General features: G+C 30.0%; 3 protein-coding genes across 3 annotated transcripts; all 3 read right to left on the bottom strand.

Moving 5' to 3' along the window:
- Positions 1–127: 127 nt before the first annotated feature.
- LOC106774239 (DEAD-box ATP-dependent RNA helicase 56) lies at positions 128–4,937 on the bottom strand. Its single transcript, XM_014661166.2, has 12 exons — positions 4,792–4,937; positions 4,572–4,679; positions 3,955–4,055; positions 3,103–3,275; positions 2,717–2,948; positions 2,503–2,621; positions 2,148–2,204; positions 1,862–2,046; positions 1,469–1,613; positions 831–914; positions 636–699; positions 128–473 (listed from the first exon to the last, which is right to left on the bottom strand). Exons 2-12 carry the CDS (start codon positions 4,676–4,678, stop codon positions 463–465), a joined length of 1,278 nt encoding a protein of 425 aa, XP_014516652.1. The 5' UTR covers position 4,679; positions 4,792–4,937; the 3' UTR covers positions 128–462.
- A 925-nt stretch (positions 4,938–5,862) lies between these two features.
- Positions 5,863–8,598, bottom strand: LOC106773597. Its single transcript, XM_014660305.2, has 5 exons — positions 8,444–8,598; positions 8,075–8,188; positions 7,564–7,643; positions 6,633–6,757; positions 5,863–6,300 (listed from the first exon to the last, which is right to left on the bottom strand). The coding sequence occupies exons 1-5, from the start codon at positions 8,494–8,496 to the stop codon at positions 6,229–6,231; spliced, it is 444 nt and encodes a 147-aa protein (XP_014515791.1). The 5' UTR covers positions 8,497–8,598; the 3' UTR covers positions 5,863–6,228.
- Positions 8,599–13,065: 4,467 nt separating this feature from the next.
- On the bottom strand, positions 13,066–14,247 carry LOC106773910 (ethylene-responsive transcription factor WIN1-like). The gene is made up of 2 exons (XM_014660678.2): positions 14,092–14,247; positions 13,066–13,737 (listed from the first exon to the last, which is right to left on the bottom strand). Exons 1-2 carry the CDS (start codon positions 14,169–14,171, stop codon positions 13,212–13,214), a joined length of 606 nt encoding a protein of 201 aa, XP_014516164.1. The 5' UTR covers positions 14,172–14,247; the 3' UTR covers positions 13,066–13,211.
- Between the last annotated feature and the right edge of the window lie 7,498 nt (positions 14,248–21,745).

Here is a 21,745-nt window from a genome sequence, read left to right as displayed (position 1 = left end):
TCTTTGCAACAATTTTTCTTTTTTAATTTAATCAATTTACGATGATTAAGCAACTCATGTCAAGAACATTAAAATAAAATAATAATTTCTTTGCAACTAAATCTTGCATCCAGATATCAACACCATCAGAACAATTATGCGACGCGCATTGATTACATGAACCAACTGACAGTGTTAAACTAATGGATGATGACTTAACGGTACTGCCGGTAATGTTTCAACAAATCGATGATTAACAACACATTTATAGGCTACAATGACTACGATGAATTTCTAAAAATACAAATGCTGGGTCTCAAAATGGAGTCATTCAAATCGACCAATCTTCAAACTTAAAACAATATAACATTTTTCGTTAAATATTGTGTCAAAGCACTCAAATTTATGAGATGCCACCTAATCCATCCCTCAATATGGGCAAAGATCTTTCCAATTTCACCTCACCTATTGTCCAAAACGTCATCAATTTGGCACTGCAGAAAACAAATATAAGTCAGTGTTTTTACTAACGTAAAAACTTGAGACAGCATTTCATCGCATTTGAATTATTCAACAGTGTATTTACTATCTACATGCAATCATCATACATTAAGTTCAAGTCATTAACAAGTAGGGCAACAGGAGAACAGTCTTACTGTATGTCGAAGTGTCAATTTGTTCAGGAAGCTCCTTAATATCAACTTCAAACCTAGATTGCACCTGAAATCAGCATTCAGAATTTTGTTAATAGAAAGCACCGTATGGAGAAAAGATTCCTTGATTCCTTCCATTTCTTAATGTCAGAGTGCAAAAGAAACGTTAATACATCTCCATGTAATAGGGGCCTTGACCTGATTAAGAACTTCAGAGTCGGCAGTGGAGGAGACAAAAGTAATAGCAAGCCCCTTCGTGCCAAATCTACCCGCTCTTCCTACCTATAAATTCATAAATTAAAGTATTAAGTGATTGAGGAAACAGGGAGAAAGGTAAATCACAAGCATACCACAACCACACGCAAGAAGAAGAAAATTAACAGTAGCTTAGGATGAGGTGAAAGAGGTGAGGTGTATAGAGGAAAACAAGTAGGGGGCTGGAGTGGTTGGGCTGGAAGAAGAGAAAGCAAAACAATGAATACAAGAGGTATTTTATAGAGAAAACATGGAACGTGAGTGTAGGACACAGCATAATTATACTGTGTCTTATAGGTGTTTTAAAGGTTAAAAGACCATACACAATGCCACTTAATCCATTATGAGTTCCAATTTTTTTAAATCATTTTATATATAATATAAAATAATAATAATAATAACAATAAACAACTGCCACGTGACAATTTTTTATCATCATTTATTTCCATTCTTCTTCAACCAAACAAATCTCATTTCTACTCTTTTTCTCACCTATTTTCCTTCTGTTTTATTCTCTCTATTTCTTTCCTCTTTTACTAAAGGGAGCATAAAGAAATAAATCTAATGGATCCAGCAATTACCCTGTGCAAGTAAGTATCCGCAGAATCAGGCATGTCATAATTAATAACTATATTAACACGTTCTATGTCAATCCCCCTCCCTACTAAGTCAGTTGCCACGAGAATCCTTTGCTTCCCTTCCTTGAAGCCTTTGTATCGTTTCAATCTGAAATGGGTAAATTTGTTAAAACAAAAAATGTGGCTGCAACTATAGATAAAAGTTCACATCTATGCAAATGAAGGGAGTTGAAACGCCCAATCAATCAGTCTACCATACTTTGAATTGAAGCTTCTGAGACACAGACCTTAAGAATCTAAAAGCTAAAAAGTCTAAGCAAATGAAAAGTCAGCTTAAAGCATTAAAACTACATTAAGACTGCACATGCCACCGATTACAAAAGAAGTTGTATGTACCTCTCTTCCTGTGACATTGCAGAATGTATGCATATGGATGGGAAGTTACATTCCACAAGCAACTTGTTCAACTCTGCTGCTCTGCTAACACTCTTGACAAAAATAACTACTTGGTTGAAGTCCAGAGCATCAAGAAGATCATTCAACTTCCGGTTCTTCTCTGACTCTTGCAATTTTATGTAGTGCTGAAAAAGGTTATAAATGAGTAGAATTAAGCCAGAAAACATAATTTCACTAAAAAAAATCAATTACCAAGAGGAGAGAGAGAAACGTTAATAAAACATACCTGGACAAGACCATGAAGCGTCAACTTGGCCTCATCATCCACATAGATTTCCATAGGCTGAAAAGAAAATATGTTGATATCAGTCATCATAGAAAACAAATACATGCAGTTCAGTTATTTTCATTTACTTATAAAACAGTATAATTGCAATTACATTTAAACAAGGATAAACATTGAAAATAAAAAATAAAACTGCCATATAAGGTAATTACTAACAAAAATGCTTTATAATATAATAATCTTCATGAAATTTCTAAGAAAAGAGCATAAGTGGTACACAAAAATAAATGAGAAGGAACTATTATACCATCCTACCATATAAGGTAAATTAAATCACCAAAAACAAGAACATTACATCTTGCATAAATTTCTTGCAAACAGGTCGAATCTCTTTACTAAGTGTGGCTGAAAACATCATCACTTGTTTATCATGAGGAGTCAATTTGAAAATCTCCTGGACGTCTCTTCTCATATCTGTGAAGGTAAAACAGAAGAAATTAGAAAAACACAAGATATCACATGTTGCAAAAGCATAACCAAAAACACAATTTACAGGGGAAGAAACTGACCAAGTGATTCAAGCATCTTGTCACACTCATCAAGTATGAAATGCCTCACGTTCTTTAAACCAAGGTCCTTATCTCTAGCCAGAGCAAGAATCCTCCCAGGTGTTCCAACAACAATATGAGGACATTCATTCTTGAGCAATTCTTTGTGAACCTTGATATTGACGCCACCATAGAAAACAGCAGCCTTTATATCAGGAAGATATGTGCTGAATCTCTCAAATTCATGGCAAATCTGAACAGATGAAGCTTTATTAAGTATATAAACATGCATGTGTTAATCAATTTTCGGTAATACAATAAACACATTTATGTATACAAACAGAAGAGTAGAAAACAAATTGCTATAGCAGCTCAGATACATTACATCCACATGAACACAGACATACCTGATAAGCCAGTTCTCTTGTGTGGCAAAGAACAAGAGCTGCAACTTGACCAGGAACAGGATCAACTTGCTGAAGTGAAGAAAGAACAAAAACAGCAGTCTTTCCCATCCCAGATTTTGCTTGACAAATGACATCCATTCCTAAGATTGCTTGAGGGATGCATTCATGTTGCACTAATGAAGAAGCAAACAAAATTGTAGTGGAGGAATCCTCAGTAAGTATATATGATCTGCCAGATCCTTTTAATGTAAAGGTTTACCAACCAATTTTCGTGACGAATAATATGCTAGTAGTGATTACCTGGTCAATGAAAAGAAAATAGATTAGAGAATAAGAAAAATTACAAAAATGGAAGGAAACCAATGAACATAAAAAAGATGAAATCCAGCAAGAAAGATTTTAGCAGAGGAAATATAAATTATAACTAGTGAGTCCATATTATCTTATTTAATGCCGATAAGGCTTTTTTGGTAGCTTCCTAAATAATAAAAGGTTTCAAAAGGAAAAAAAAATACATCCTCAAGCATTCCCTCTCAAACATACAATACAATGACCAATTGATCCCCTCTTAGTACAAAGTATATCCTTAAGAAACTATTGAAATCTTAGCCAACTGAATTCAACACAATGTAAATTTTACTGAAAATGCAACAGAAAATACATAACATTATGATCAATAGCATTGGCAAATGGAAATGAAATCGCTTAAGAGCACAGATAAGCAAGTCAAACACCATTACCAGAAAGAAAATTACAAATTAATCCAAGCCATCATGAAAATTTAGCAGAAGAAATTGTACGACTATCCTCATATATTAACTTCAAGCAAAAACATTTAATGCCAAATCTTGCCTTCTGAAGGATGCTCAAATCCTGAATCTACAATGGCTCGCAGAAGCTCTGGCTTCAACAGGAAGTCTCGAAAACCCGAACTATGGATGCCAACATAGCCCCTGCATCACAGAAACAATATATACACAAAATCAGGAGCTGCAACATCGAAGTTTGGCTTGAAAACCTAAGCAAGTAATTTTTTTACTAATGAAAACAGTGATCAATATGTCACAAAAACCCTAACAAAACTTCAATGTAGGATTGCGTGCGTAAATTGAAGCTTATTATCTATCCTAATTTTACTTTTTCAATATCTACACAATCTACGCCACAACACAGGATTAGGCAACTGTCTCTACTCATTCCACTACATGCATGTACAAACAATGTCTTGTTCCCTAGCCAGCACCAGCAAACAAATTACTTTAAAAATAAAATAAATAAATAATTAAATATACATTCACGCTCCCTAAGGTAGTACGAATTGATACTGGTAGAAGCAAATAAGAACCAACATAGCCACTTTCAATCGCGCAACAACCAAAAAACAAACAGAGAAAATGACAATTTCTCAGTTTCAAAATAAAACACACAATACAAAAAAAGTGGACAAGAGAAAGAGGATGGAGACTAACTTCTTGCCGGATTCTGCAGGCTTGGCAGAATCGGGAGCTTTCTCATCTTCTTCTTCGTAATCAAGGAGCTCTTCCTCGTAAGCCTCGGGGTCCTTCAATTCTCCCATCCTGATTCCGTTGGTTAGGTTTACATTTTCAGATTCAGTTTGAAAGATTGAGATAGAGAAAGTCCAATTCAATTAGTTAGAGAGCGAGAGAGAGAGAGTTGATAGAAGCTGACCTTCGAAGACGCAACGGAAATAGTTGTTGAGGATGAGATTGAAAATAAACCCTAGATCTGGTTCTGGGTTTTAGGAAGAGTAACAGCGAGTTGAGCAGGGACGAGAAGATATAGCGTGTGCTACACTGGAATAGTCCAAAACGCCCTTCCCATTCAAGCTTTCATCTGTCCCACCACCAACCTTAACAATACTACTATAGGAAAAAAGGTTAATTCTGGAAAACAAAACCATTTTTTTCCAAAATTGATAAATATTAATTTAATGCTAAAACAGTGTAAAATATTATTTGTGAATCATTTATAAACTCAGTATTTCAATTCGTGATTTAATCTCTTATTTATGATAAAATTGAAAAAGTGGTTTTATGAAAGTTAGCAATAGAATATTTACATATTTAGACACCAAAATAAAACATTTAAGAATCAAGTTTGTCATTTATTTATTCTTTTTATGAAAAAAATTGCTCTTTTTTTCTTTTTAAGTTCATGTTAAATGATATCCATACATTCTATTTTTAGAATAAGCAATTTTCTCTAATTTTTTGAGTTCGTGATTTATATAGTATACACGCATTCCGAAAGGCCTACAAGAAATCTTAGAAGGCTATTACTTTCTGCACCCCATGTTTTCTTCCCGCATCTTCACAAATATGATGAAATAATCATTTTATCCATATGAAAATTTTAAAACACATTGCGTAATTAGAAACTTTTAATTATACAATCGAAAATATATTTCAAAATATTCGGACCATATTTTGGGACACAAAAGACTTGTTTGCAACTTGTAAAGGGAAATGATGAGAAATTACAAGATAACTAAATGATTTATAATGTTTGATAAAATTACTTAATAAGCTAGTTGATGAACATATAATAACATTAAGTTATTTGAGATAATTTAAACTAGATTATTTTCACAAGCTACTTTGAAGTAGCAAAAGCAATATTTATGCTCGATTTAACTTCAATTCATCTCATTTTTTACACATTTCAAAGCTAATACGTAGAAGGAAAGGAGGAGTTGGATTAGCGTTACCTTCAACTTCACTGTTCACAGACCAAACAAGCTACAAGAACGAGTAAAAATGTTTTATTCCTTGTGTTTATGAAATGGTATAATGAAATGCAACTATTTTAGCCAACATGAAAACCCTCATTCCATAAAATGGAATCATGTGCCACACAGAAAGCATACAACATGCAAGGATAAAGAGGGGGAAAACTAGGCAAATTATAGAAGGCAGAATTTGGAAATGCTAAAAATACCAGTGCTAAAAATTGAGAAGATTTTAACACAAGAATTTTAATATAGTCGTTGCAAAGCGAAGATATCCAGCACAGTCTCTGGTTGCTTGCCAATATGCATTTACAAGATGCTACATTGAACAGGACTCAGGCCAGTCATTGAAGTATGACTACCTCTGGATTTCTCATTCAAAACTCTGTGGGAGGCTTTAACCTTATCAGTCTTTTGATTCTATCCTTTTCTGTATTTTCCAAATATCCCTTCAAAACATAACACAGAAAATTGTTAATGAAAGCATCAAGTAGAAAATTGCTCTGTGAAACAATGGAACAAAGTTTTATCAGGGCATCCATCACATGCATTGCAGAAGAAGATAATATCTAACTAGTGGGCCTAATGTAAAACAGATGACTCCATCACACAGATAATAAGTAGATGAGTAATGCCTATGATTACATATATCACATGGAATTCCTTGATAAATGAGTTCCAAAAACAAGCAGATAGAGTAAACTGACAAAAAAATCAGACGCTCTGGTTTTGGTTATTTTGTACAACTGAAAGTCTGAAACTGTTCTACATGCCTCCTTACCTTCCATACAATTTCATCCAAACAAAGGCAAATTCGTCCATACTTGTCAAGGAAGAGGCGCTCACTTGGGGGCTTCCCACATACATCCTTCACAGCAGAGGTTATGACGAATATCACTTCTGACACTGGACAGAAAAAAACGGTAAATAGAAGCAGATATGTAAATTGAAAAGTATTCCACGGCTCTTCAAATTTACATTTCCAGCTTCAGTGAAATAATGCATAACGCGAAAAAGGCAAATGTCATCATGACATTAATCATTTTCTTGGTAAGCAAACCAAAACCATTCACTAAACGTAGAATACAAGATATGTCCCTTATAGGCAGTTAAAGTGATCGCTAGTTTACCAGCAAATATTCTAGAAAAGGAATGTCTATCAGCAATAGTTATTATTTGCATAATCAAAATAAGAAAGTGAAGGCGAAGTTTTCATCTTTACTTCTTGTCCCCAAAAACTACAATTTCTTCGTATCTTGATGTCCATTAGACAAATTAATATACACTACCAGGTTTTATAGAAAAATGTATAATTGAAATCCAGCTTTCAAAAATGACATCTAAACGATCTGATTCTTTGTCTCCACAACTCTTATTGTTCTTACTCTTCTTTCTATTACTGAACTCTTAACTCAATCACTTTTGATTGCAAATAGTTTATTATATCTCATCATCCTATGCACATTTGTCTAGGTGCATCCTGCTTACTAGTAGCAACCTAAATGAAGAAGCTCAGTCTCTAGTAGTGTAACCGGTTAAGTATAATTGCATCAAGACTCAAGACAAAAAACATTTAGTAACTCTGTTCACATTTTTCAATTATACCCTTCACAAGTGAGCCTATCATCTGCCAGAGAGCTGGAGAATGAATAATTTCCATGATTTTATATTACAACCAACAAGTATAAAAAGTAGAGTCCATGAATACATACAAGCAAGTTCGTCATATTCATCCTTTCCAACAACATAGATGCTGACATCCCCAAGCACCGTGTATACTATATAAACTGACCTGAAGCAAGGAAAATGTACAATGACCATATAGAATCACAAAAGAATAAGAAGCAATTTTCCACAAAAAAGAATATGAATGTAATAGAGTTGATGGTTAAAGATAATCTTGTTTCAAGTCAAACTTCAGAGTGGGTTAAATGATGATTCAAGTTTTCAAAAGCTGTTAAACATCATTGACCAAGTATGCATGCGTGTTTTAGTCATGTAGAACACTTGTACAGTTCTACAAATACAACTCATTTCTGATACTTCTTCTACCAACTACACCATCTGAAGGTACTGTTTTTGCCAAATAATAGGTCCATTCTTTCTAGCAACTAAAATTACTTAGTTTGTAATCTTTCTGATCTTGACGAGGCAACTGACATAAGCACACACAGTTACATGAAATTCAAAGTATAATATAAGCGAAAAGCGTGCTATACTGACTTGTGGCAAGCAACTAGGAGCTCTTCGTTTTTGACACCCTTGAGATTATCAGCTCCTAGTTTGACTAAGAAAGAACGCCAGTGTAGGCGCTCCTCAGCAGGTACTCCATGGAAACTGCAATATTGAAAATCATTATGTAATTTTTATTATTCTAAACAAAGGGTTATGAGAAAATAACTATATCAACTACTACTCTATCCCATCAAAATCCATGCTAAACCCATTTGAGATCCAATCTAAATAGCAGGATTCAGTTCACAAAATCTAAAATTTAGATGCATAATGAGAACATTGAAGCGAATCGGAGGTTGAGGTACAACTGAGAAAATAAGAATTAGGAATGGGAAGAAAAGATGGATCTGAACGTACCGTTCGATGAGGATATTGCCCTCGGCGTTGGCAAAGAGCACCGCAAGGATCATATTCTCTCAACTCTCTCTTTCTTCTTCTGGATTCAGCTCCTATCCCCAATTCCCACCACCGTTTTCGAACATCAAGGTTACGCTGCTTAATAATTTAACTTATGTTACACTTTCTGCTTAAGTTATTAAATTTAATTACAATGTATACATATAATATATATTAAAATAATTTTTTAGAATTTGTATGTCAAATCAATTTAGCTAAATATTCAAATTATTCTACTTATAGGGAATGATTTAATATGTAAGTTTAAAAAAATATATTTTAATATGTATATATAAGTTATAATTAAGTTTAATTATTAAGTTAATCTTAACTTAAAAAGAAATTGATTTAAAAAATAAAAGAATTAAATTTAATCAAAATTTCAAATTGTGTGATTAAATTGAAAACCATCATTCTCACGTAACACTATCTTGTGACAGGTAACATAACTATGACCAAAACTATAATTATTTTTGTTTTTTTAATAAAATTAAAAAATCTATAAATAAGTAATTAAAATTTTTACAATTTAACACGTAAACAGATAAATTTGACAAAATATTTTTTTAATTTTTTAAGATTAAATCACTAAAATTGAATGAAATAAATAAATAACAAAATTTAACAAAATTGAATGAAATAAATAAATTAAAAGACTAAATGACTAAGCAAACATGGAGATTTCAGGAAAATAAATTGGGTTAAAATGAAAAAGATTAAAGTAAACTCAAATCAAATCAAATTAAAACACTATTCATTTTTTTCTTGAAAAACTTTTAAACTAGAAATGGCAACTTAAGTAAGCTCCAAAAATTGTTTTATACCTATTTGGTAATTTCTCTGGCATAAACAATTACTTAAAATTTCTTTTATATATATATATATATATATATATATATATATATATTGAATAATTTTATTTTGAATTTATTTCCAAATATATTTAAATAAAAAAAAACGTATTAAAATAGATTCGAGCTTCCTAAAATTAAATTTTAAAAAGTTGTATCATTAATTATGAGTTGAAAAACTATTTTTAGAAGAAAAACAATTTTAATTTCATATATGTAAACAAAAAAATTTAAATATGTAAAATTAAATTATAATTAGTTATTAATGTTTTCACCAACAATTAGTAGTTTTAGTTTTTTGTATTTAAATCAGTTGTAATTTCAAAAGAAAATACATAAACTTCATTAACAACCATTCACGAAATGTATTGAATATGTCTTTGTCTTATCAATAAACTAATAATTTAAATATTTATACCCATTGTACATGGTGATTTAGTAAATATGTTTATCTAATTAATATTTATACTGTATTTTCCTAACGAATACTGGTAAATATAATCAGAATTTCAGTAAAAAAAATTAAATATATTTTTAAATTTTAAATTTAGAGATTTAAAATTAGAATTTGTTTGTCTCTTAAATTTTGATATATTTTTATTTTTAAATTTTAAAAATAAATAAATGTAATTTTTTTAATTCCAAAAAATATAAATTTAAATTTAATCCTTAAATCCCTGTAATTTTATATGTTGGACCACCCAATGAGAGGTCTAGAGTCTCTTGAATTGTGTACTTTATTGGCAAAAGCCATTAAGATTGAAATAAATGACTAAGTTGTAAGAATCTCTTGAACATGGTAACAGCTCATACAATGAGACAAAGCAATTAGAAGAAGATGCATGATCTATATCTATCTACCCTACCATAGCCCTTACTTTGAGGTCAACTTAACCTTCAATGTTCTTGTTAGAGACCCAAATGCCTTTACATAAAGAACCTACACATCAACACCACATGCCCTTGTTACGCCAAAACTCATTCACTTTTCATTCAATGATCCAATATGATATTTCAGTATCACAAACCCTTTTAGAAAATCCACCATTTGCTTTTCCCTTTTCCTTTCCCAAACCTCCACATTTCCTCCATAATTTCACAAGTAAATTCACTTTAACCACCTACACAAACGTCTATCCCATGTTACCACGTGTCAACACATAAACAATTTTCAAAAAATTGATCTTAAAGTTCTAAATCGTTAACTGAGAAGAGAAAAAATGTGTCATTATGCACGATGAAAAAGAAAACAGATCTACAATTTCAAAAGGTAACGAGAAAGTGAAGAAGATACTTTAATGAGTACGTAGTTAATAACACGATGATCGTCTGACTAAGACGGTTAAAATTAAAACTCAGATAGTGACAGCGGTAGATAAATAAAACCACAACTGACAACGACGAGTGTAGTAAAAAAGATAACAAAATATTTTCTCAAAAAAATCCTGAACTTTAGATATCATATTAAGAAGTAGACTTTAAGTTGATTTTATGAGATTAAAACTCAGATAGTTATATCGGTAGATGATAGCATTGCTAACAGTGATAAACAATACCACAATTGACAACGATAAATGTAGTGAAAAAGACAACAAATTTTTTTCTCAAAAAAATCTTGAACTTTAGATATCATATTAAGAAGTAAACGTTAAACTAATTTTTATATTAAAATAAATTTAAAGTATATTTATTATGTTAAAATATTATTTTCCTTTTCTTAATTAAAAAAACTTTACTTAACAAGAGATTATGGTTTCTTTTTTTGTCAATTGAACAACCTCTTCGTGTTTCGAAAAACACTACTCCGACATTAACTTGTTAATGTTTTTCTTCCCCGACAAAGGGTTTAAAATGGTTAAATACTCTGCTAATTATGTTTTTTTCTCACTAATTGTTAATTAATTATAATTGTCGGCAGGGTTGCTTAATATTCAGCTAAATTGATGAATGTTTCAGCTGTCAGTATCAATTTAAATTCCTTCAATTATGATGTAGAATGAAGACGATGTCATAGTCTACGAAATTAGAATATGTGGTTTGCTATTTGTACTTTAATTAACAATGTTTCTATTATTATGACAAAGCATACGCATAAATACCATCCCGTGCTTCAATCCATTGTTTGATGTGATATATATATATATATATATATATATATATATATATATATATATATATATATATATATATATATATATTAATAATTCTTCAATAGTGATTTAAAGTTTTATATTGAGATGAAAAGGTTAAACTTTATAGAAAATAAAACATATAAATTTAATATTTTAATATTTTGAATCGAATATAACACTGATACTTTAAATATATTAAATTTATATCTTGTTGGTATAATGTCTCTTTCATATAGTTTATTTTTAAAAAAATCATCAATATTTAAATAAATGAGCATGAAAAACATGCATAACATTAAATAAAGTTGTTTTTATGTTTTTAAATTGTTGATGTAGATGAATATTTTTATTTATTTATTTTCATATCAAATGACCATATTGATTGTTGTTATTTCATTTTATAATAATATTTCATTAAAAATATTACTTTTTCTTAATTGTTCTCTTTTAGAAGTTTTTGTGGAACTTTCTTCGAACGAATTTAATGTTTTTTTTCTTAGTTTTTTATTTGTTGTGATAAAAAAATTTCACATATATTATGTATTTTTTTACTAAGTTTAAGCGAAAATTTATATTGATATGACACTAAACTATATTGAGGATCCTTTATCTTTAAAAGAAAAACAGTCCATGATCGAATAATATCTTATTCTATCGTGATAAAATATTATTGTTAAATTAAAAATTTCACAAGCTCAATTATTTACAAATTATGTCATAGTTATTATATCAACACTCTTATTTTTAATATATTTAGATTTTAAAAGAAAAGTTAAATTCTTAGATAAATATCAGTTTCATTATCTAACAATGGTAATATGAGAATATTTTCCGCTTTTAAAAAAAGATAATGATACATAGATAATATTTTTTTTACAACATTTGAACATCATCATACGTATCATTGTGTGATTGATCCAAATGATACAATGACATTACCATAAACCAATCACACAATGACACGTATAATGATTTTTAAATGTTTTAAAAAAAATATTATTTAAATATTTATATCCTTTGAAAATTGAGTGCACACTTCAACAGTGACAACGAATTGCAATGGTAACCTATAAGGTCACACACATGCATAGGTTGTCAAATCAAAAACTCATTTAACACATTTAATCAAACAGTATAAAGAAAACTTCTAAAAATGAATGTATTTATTTATTATCATAATTTGAGTATTCCACTAGAATAGCCATGTGGCTACCTAAAGTCTTATGTGAACAATACCATAAAAGTATCACAGAATTCAATTCACTGCATTTCATTGTTCCTTATCAACTTAACAAAAATTTATGAATTATACTAACATGTGTTATGTATCATATCATATCCTATTGATATACTCATACTCCAAACTTTTCACTATCAATCTTTGTATGCTCAAAATGAAACAATGTCTTCTATAAAAGCTAAAAGTTAATCATCATTTCATTCACATTAAAGATATTATAAAATATATATTTTGACACACATTATTTTTTTATTGATTTTAGTTTAAGAAAATATAATTATCTTTTATATAAAGTAATATTTAAAACAAGAAATAGTTTTTACAACATAAAAGAAGTTGAAAGAGAACTAGGTAGTAGGTAGTTACACACTCATTCACAGCCACAGACATTAAACTTAACATCCTCATTCCTCATCACCAAATTAATGCAGTACCACTCTCACTATCCTTTCCTATGTGGGACTAATAAACTAAGTGAAAAGTTGGAATCACGATGTCTATACACCTCAATTCCTATTCAGAAGCTCCTCTATCATCTGCAGAGCCATTCTCTGCTCCTCATCTAAGCCATTACCTTCCTCAGGCTTTATCTTCTCTGCAGCATGATGATCAACAACAACAACAGGAACTTCAGAATCAGAAGAAGGAGCTTGATCTTGATCATGATCATGATCATGATCATGATCAGGGCTGTTCTTTTTTTCCAACTCAACCATCATGATCCAGTTAGAGTCAGAACGAGGGCCTGCTCTCTTCTGCCACACCCCTATGTGGGAATTCTCAGTGTCAAGCCTCAGGCAAGTGAGGGAAGGTGAGGGAGATTTGCAGCACTTCCTAAGCTTTGCACTCAGAACTGCAGACAATGTAGAGGTGGAAGATGAAGAAGAGGAAGTGCTGTGATTCACCACCTGGTTTTCACCAACTGGGAAGTTTGTTTTAGCGTTTCTTCCACTCATCAAAATGGCGGCTTCATCGTATGCTCTTGCTGCTTCCTCAGCTGTCTCGAATGTCCCAAGCCACACCCTCCTTTTCCTATTCAAACACCACAAATTGCAAACTGATAAGACTCTCACATTCAATGCACACTCTTATGTATTAATACATGCACGGATACTCATGCCACCGATTTCAATTAATTCAGATAGTTTATGGAAATCTGTGCAACCGTGTAGTGGCTACAATTGAGACAGTTTCTTGCATTGTCATGGATTCTGACAGAAACCATGTCTGTAACATTTGCTGCAATTTAAAACCTTTCAACTAATGATCAGTAAAGGGACAAGGATGATGATGATTAACAAAAGAAAGAAGAGAAAAAATTATGCTTTTGGAGAAGTTGAAGAAAAAAATAATTGAAAATCCTTAGTGAGATATGGATGAGAGTACAATAATGGGTGACGAATCTCAGAAACCCACGAGCCCCAATGGCGTTGCCTTACACCTCTGAATTTCCTTGATTGCACCATGTTGAGAGATAGAGAGTGAGTGAGAGAGAGAGATAAAGAAGGATATGGAATTTGTGACAGAGAATGTGAAAGACATGGCGAGTTATAAAGCACAGGGTGATGATGCAGTAATTCAAGGCTACATTCCACAAAAGGGACACGTGATTTTGGTTTGGTAGGATTTCCCCACAGACAGTATTAAATTAAACCAGAAGATCAAATTCTTTTACCAGCTACATTTTTTACTGCACTTTTTGTCTTATAGTATGTTCAACATTAAAAGTACATCAATATTAATACAATCTAACAGAAAATTCAAATTGTTATTTGAGTGTCGGTATTGCATGAGTGTCCTCAACAGTTATAATACAACTTAGAGTATACAATTATAGGATATGAAAAGGTTAACAGCAGAACCTGCTATCTTATTTGGTTATAGCCATTTCAGTTTTCTTTAGAAATATCATATGATAAGATCAGACTGAACTTTCAGATGCTTCACTCCACTCTTATCACTCAAGTGGACCGTGCACGTAAATGGCATATGTTGGTGACTGTGACTGTTAGTGACCACTGACATGTAATAACTTGGAATACCATTCATTTTCAAACCATGACATGGTTAGCTCATTGATTGTGATGTCACTATCCAACTATAACTTAAGCTTAATCCTAAGAGCATATTATTCTTATGAATATATTCAAAATTAAAATTAGTCTCTGTAAGTGAAATATTGTCTGTTCTAGAGTCTCATCTGTCACGGTTTTGTTTCTAAAAGAAATTTTAGAGAATGAAAAAAAGAAAATATTTAAACTGTCTTAAACCTCAATTTCTAAACGATGTTCGAAAATTGAATGTTATAGAAATACAGACAGTTGAGTTATTAAATTCTAAAATTTCAAGATCACACTGTATTAAAGTTTGAGACAAAAACCAATTTTAATTTCTTATCAAAACATGTTAACCTGGTAAGGTGTATACAAGGACACATGCATACATAAGCTAAGCCTGTAAAGTTTTGACGCTGGTCCAGTGTCATAATTTGTCACTTAGGTTGTTAACTTTTACACTATAACTTAAAAAAAAAATTCATACCATGCATGATTTTTTGTTGGCTGACATTATAATTTGCTTTGCTATATATGGTGCTTGTCCTTCTACAATGCTTTCAGTTTTGGCAGCAGCATGATTTGGAAGTGACTGTCAGTTGCATGAAGGTGGCAACCGTTGGTCCTTGCTCTGGAAATTCCTTTATTCTCTATACCACCACACTGGCAAATTGACACTGAATAAATCTCATGAAAAATACAAAATTATTCAGTAATTTTGAACACAAAAAGGAGATAAGTAACACAAAACTCAGCAGCAGTTGGTTTATCAGTACAAAGAGGACCATTTCATCTTTTCAGGTCCATACAAGAGATTCACATTACTTTTAACCAAAAACTTCAGGTTAAACTCAGTTTTATTTAGATCTAGTCATTAAATTTAGGTGCTTGCAGATGTACTTGTCCAATAATTGTATTGATTTTAAGGATGCTATAATCACTTAAGCATTTTTTTCAGATTTGTTATTGCTTTTTCCATCTTCTCCCCAATATTAGATACTGCACATTGATTGATATAATTTCACCTTTTCAGGTATCAGGAAAAAAGTTTCTTTGGAAGGAAAATGAAGTTAAGTCTCCAGAAAGCAAACAGAGGCTTGTTTTTGTTGGGAAAATGCTGCACAAATACAATGAACTGATAGGCTATCAGAACAGCATATGAATATACTAAAAAGAAACTCTGATATATTGCTTATACAAATTTAAAACCAATCCTGCTGCTATAAGGAATAAGGTGCAGGAGTTGTAAAGGAGAAAAGCTATTCTGCATAATTTAAAAATTCATCAGACACAAATAAATTCCTTCCAAATTTGGAAGTGCTGCAGATAAATGGAGTTAGCGCTAACAATCACGTTTGAGGAATTCACGTGACGTGACTTTATCTTGCATTCATTCTATCTCTAGAACTTATAATGCTGCATGCACATATGTGGACTTAAAACCATATACATTTTTGTCAGGCACAGATAATCTTAGTTTTAAGCACGTGATCATAGATCAATCTCGAGATGCTAACTTCTTAAATAAATATCATTATTTCAATGAATTAATCCTTGACTTTTATTCAGAAAATACATCGGATTTCATCTAGAGTTACATATGTCCATCATTACCCCAACATGTCATAAACTGAGTTGAGATTTTTTCATGAATCAAAAGTCTTAGATTCAAGTTGGGAGTATGTTTAGATGGTAAGAAGTAGAGTTCAACTTAATTTTACACAACCAACATGTAAGGTAAAGTTTGTATTTAATTGTATATTATAAATTGATATTATTTCTAGTCGATCAATGTGTAAGGTAAGGTTCAGGTTTGCATCCATTTATATATTGTGAATTGATCTTAACTTTAGTCAATTAACTTGTAAAGTAAGATTTGTACTTACTTATATATTATGAATTGATCTTAATTTTAGTCAATTATCTCGTAAGATAAGATTTGAGGTAAGGTTAATACAGGAAGTTTCACGTCGGCTCTAACATAGTTTTGATATTATGTTAAGAAATAAACTTTAAAGCCTAACTCAACTTCACAAAACAACATTGTTACATCTGCTATCGAACCACCTATTAACCGGTGGAGTAAGGTTTGCGTCCATTTATATATTATGAACTGATTTTATCTTTAGTTGACTAACTTATAATGTAAAATTTGTATTCACTTATCGAAAATAACGTAGTAAAAAGTTTAACACATTGTGGTGGCGATGAGTATTGTTAGTTTTTGTCATTTTATTATTATTAGAGAGGAGTGGTCCTGTTGCATGAAGTGGCAAGTTGTATGAAGAGTGGTGTCTCGAAAAAGGCAACTACCTAACTGGATGGAGCACATAGTGTGCGTGTTTTCACTGTAATGGAAAAAGTTACAGCACATGTGATGTAAACATCGAGTGACACAGTACAAGAAGCATTATTTATGGCTTCATAAAGAAGCTAGCGGGGTTGAACCCCCCACGGCAACGTGCATGCTTCCTCATAGCTACAAAGCTGTGTGAGTACCCTTTATTACAAGTTGGGATTGCATCACCCATTTGCACATGCACACACTTTAACACTATACACTTCTTCTACTAACCACTTTTTCATCCTTATCCGTAGGAAGGAACAACACACGCATAGATCTTCATACTGAAGAGATATTATTCGTTTTAGGTCAAATCCTCACAGATTTACTTTTGATATCACTTCAAAAGAAACAACTACACTGTCACTTTACCTATTAAAACGTAGGAGGAACAACACACATAGATCTTCATGCTGGATAAATATTGTTCATTTTATGATAAATTCTCACGGATTTGTTTTTTATGTCATTCCAAAAGCCTTTATATCAATAAAAGTATCTTATGTGTATATAAATCCATTTTAGACAGAACTTTGTATGTAATTTTAACATAAACTCACCTCACTGAGCAACTAACTACAGTGTTTAGGTCAATTCTTTAGGGTCATTGATTTGGTTGGACAATGTTGGCCTAACTCTTTGCCTTGTCAAATTCTGATGCGTGACTCTGACAGCTATCCACTACCCACTTCATAACGGAAAAATATCTTACCAAATTAACTACACTCTTTGATATTGAAGCCTTAGCTTATGTAACCTTGAGAAGTTAAGTTTAAGTTCTTATATAGGATCCATACCTAATCAAACTAACTTATAATTTCAACTCTTTCCTCTAATGCTTGCCTCTTAATAACTTCCCTCTAGCTGTGATGTCTTTTTCTCTAACCATAGATTTGGTATGCTCTTTTCGTTTATTAAGCATGAGATAATCATGCCTAATAGCTGTATCTATCTATCAGTGCATTTAATCAGCTGTAATTATAATGGCATCGATTAATTATTTATTCATCATTGATAGAAGACAATAATACCGATAAGATAATCATAGCGATGGTTTTGTCCAAATTCAAGTGCAGTTTTTCTTAATGTAACTCTGAGAATTGCTGCATAAGAGTTTCTCCATCTTCTAAAGTTTCATCTTGTATTGATGATGAATTCTTACTTGAAATTATTATTCACTAATATTTGTAGAACCAATACGAGATGTTTGTCTATATTTTGCAAGAGTTTATAGATCATTGTCGTTTGGATTTAGAGTAATTACTATGTTTTCCATTCCTTAGTAATTATTACATGATTTTGGAAATCAATCATCATCTTCAAAAAAGTATAGTTGAATAATCTTCCAAAATATTTTAACCAAATAAGTTTAAGAGAATTTGATAAGGCATCTTATATATTTTTCCATTCTCACACTATTTTGTTCAATTTATTTATAGATAACTTCTTCTTATTATCTTCTTGTCAATCCTTTTAAAGAAAGTTTTTTTAACAACACTTTTTTAATAAACGTAGATTCAAATAGACAAATAAAGTGATAACACATGTCAAAAAAATTGTCAAAAAATGTTATCAAAATATTATCATCATTCTTTTAAAGTCTATCTTATTCAAATCTAATTTATCTCTCTTCTTTAAAAATATATTTTTAAAATTTCTTTCAATCTCCTCATTGAAAATTCTAGATTGTTCATCTCATACCCTTTTCAAGCAGTATCATTAGTATTCTGTTGGATTATTTTCAACAATGGAAAAATTCTCAATTTTTTATAAATAAATATATATATATATATATAATCCTCATTTTCAAATTCTATAGTATTTCTTTTCTTTCATTTATTTACTCTTCTTCAATCCCCATTTTCATAATTTTTTAATTGTCATAAATAAGTTAATGATTGTTTCCATACCTTTTATAATTGTAATACTTAAGTTAACGGAATCAATTAATAATAATTAATTAATTAAATTAGTACTCATTTACTAAAAATATAATTTGACCCTTAAGTTTTTATTTTATTTTATAACGAATTAAAAATATTGTTGAAAGAAGGCCGTGTTTTTGCCCTACACCAAAATAATGAAAGGTTAACTCATTGGTTTAATTTTTTTATTTTTTGGGCTCATGTGTACATTACCTATTGGGCCCATCTTCTATCATATTATATTCGGCAACTTCTTCCAACTTTTCTTTCTGCACCTCATGAAGTCTTGTATTTGCAAACCAAAATTATATAGTTCAAAATGTATTTTTTGTTTAATATTTTAGAATATATAATTCAAAATACAAAAATTAAAAAAACTTATAATCTAAAATATGATATGTTTTGAATTATATAATTTAAATTTTTATTTTATATTTTAGATTATATAATTTGGAATACGATTTTTTATATTATTTAGAATATAAAAGTATAAGAGAGTATAAGCTGAAATTATGCAAGTGTAGGAAGAAGCTGCTATTATATTGTATTAGATATGTATAAATAAATTTAAAAAAGAATTAGGCTAACTAACTTTTAACTGTTTTGAGTGTCTTTATTTGAATTTTTATTATCGAAAATCATTTTATGAAATATTATAATATCTTTTAATTTTGTTACCAATTGGATATTTGATTGTTTATTTCAGTTTTATGTATCTCTAACATTTTGATTAACTCATCTTTTCTTTCTCTAAAGACTTTTAACACCAACTCATTATTGGAGAGTAAAATACAAATTGACTTTCCTTCGTGATTTATATAGAGTTTTTATGCTCATTTTTTATTTTTTACTATTTAATTAATCATTATTTTAAAATAAAATAATACTATTTTCGTTTTTCTAAATAATATTTAATTTTAAATTTAGTTATTACTTAAATTAAAATAATTGTTTTATTTTTTAATTATTTCTAAAATTAAAATAATTATGTACAATTAATAAAAACAATACACTCTAACATATTACACTGGTATATATAATCTGAAAATATTTTAAAACTCACGGATTGAATGTGGAAAAGATAAACATATAATTTAATTCTTTTCTTTACCGACACCGACGGTAGTAACCGTTTTTTCGTGCATTTAACGATACACGGTTTTCGCTTTCAAATGACCGTTCACAGTTTTCCAACTTTATTTATTTATTTATTGAGATTTAAAAAATATTTTAAAAAAAATTATTAAGAGTAAAAGATTTTCAAATTAATTCTGACTGAGAATAAGATGATTATTGTAGAAACAACATAATTTAGTTTTAGATAATTTGAAAGATATATCAAAAATATAAAATATATACTTAAGATTAAACGAACCCTCTATTTATAGTTATTTATTTCATGAGTGTCTTCGAATTTAAATAATAAAAATATTAAAAATAATTTGTTTTTCAATTTAAGAATTTGTAATATATAATTATTTTTAAGTTTCAACTTTTTTTTCTTGTGAAAAACTAATTATTCTGTGTCCGGATAAGATAACTATCTTAAAATTAATTTTCAACAAAATTATTGAAAAAGTAAATTATAATAAACTACTAAAAAAAATCTAATATTTTGACTAAACGTGTCACCTAAAAAGACAAATTCTTGTACACGGCATAGTTCAGATCTGAAAGAATTTATTTACGTATTTAATACGAGATTGTCTACTGGTACATGTGTATGGTAGGAAAGAGAATACTGACCTATCACATATTTCAGATATTTAAAAATATCAAATTTTATATAATAAATATCTAAAGGTCTTCAAAACGGATCATCCGATCCGATCCGTTTTTCTACTGTTTTTTTCTGAATTTGACTTATTTATTAAGGAAATATCAAACTTGATTCCATTATACAGAATGGTGGATAAACAGATTAGTTTACTGGAAAACTGAAAAAAAATATATTTTTCTTGTAATTTTCAATAAATGTTTTAATAATTTATTAGATAAAATTATTTAAAATAACTATTTTTTAACCTTTTCTTTTTGACAAACTGGCTGAATTTACCAATAAACTTTTATCACATAACATGCTTTGAATATGTATTATACTAAGCTGGATATTATGTACACCTTTAATATGTTATTTGATGGTTTTTCTTGGATATATTTTAAATAATGAATGTTTTCCTTTGACCAAAAAAATTAATAAGAATGTTAATCACTACTAATGTGAAAATTTAAAGTTAATACAAAATAAGTGAAATGTACCAAAAATTCATAATTACTTTTTATTTTCTTAATTGTTTTCGAGACATTTGTTAGTAGTTGCCTTAGAACGAGTTGACTCAAAAGCTAAGTATATTTCAAAATAATATTTTATAATTGATTAGTAATGGGTTAAATATGTTTTTAGTTCCTATATTTTGGAGCGATTTTGGTTTTAGTCCATTTTCAAACTATGGTACAATTTAGTCCTTCAACTTTAGAAAACTCTGATTTTAGTTTTTTTTACCAATTTTTTTTAACTTTATTTGTTGTTTCAGACACGATAACAAATACTAAAACCAAAGTTTTCTAAAGTTAGAGGACTAAATTGTATCATAGTTTGAAAACGGACTAAAACCAAAATCGCTCGAAAGTATAGTAGAGACTAAAAACATATTTAACCATTTAATAATTATAAAATAAAATTAAAGTAGAAACTTCTGGCCCAATGTCTATTAATG

This window comes from Vigna radiata, chromosome 9 (genome assembly GCF_000741045.1).
Source record: "Vigna radiata var. radiata cultivar VC1973A chromosome 9, Vradiata_ver6, whole genome shotgun sequence".
Classification (NCBI taxonomy): Eukaryota; Viridiplantae; Streptophyta; class Magnoliopsida; order Fabales; family Fabaceae; genus Vigna; species Vigna radiata.
The sequence above is the reverse complement of the archived record's forward strand: the minus strand, read 5'-3'. Positions and strand labels throughout refer to the sequence as shown.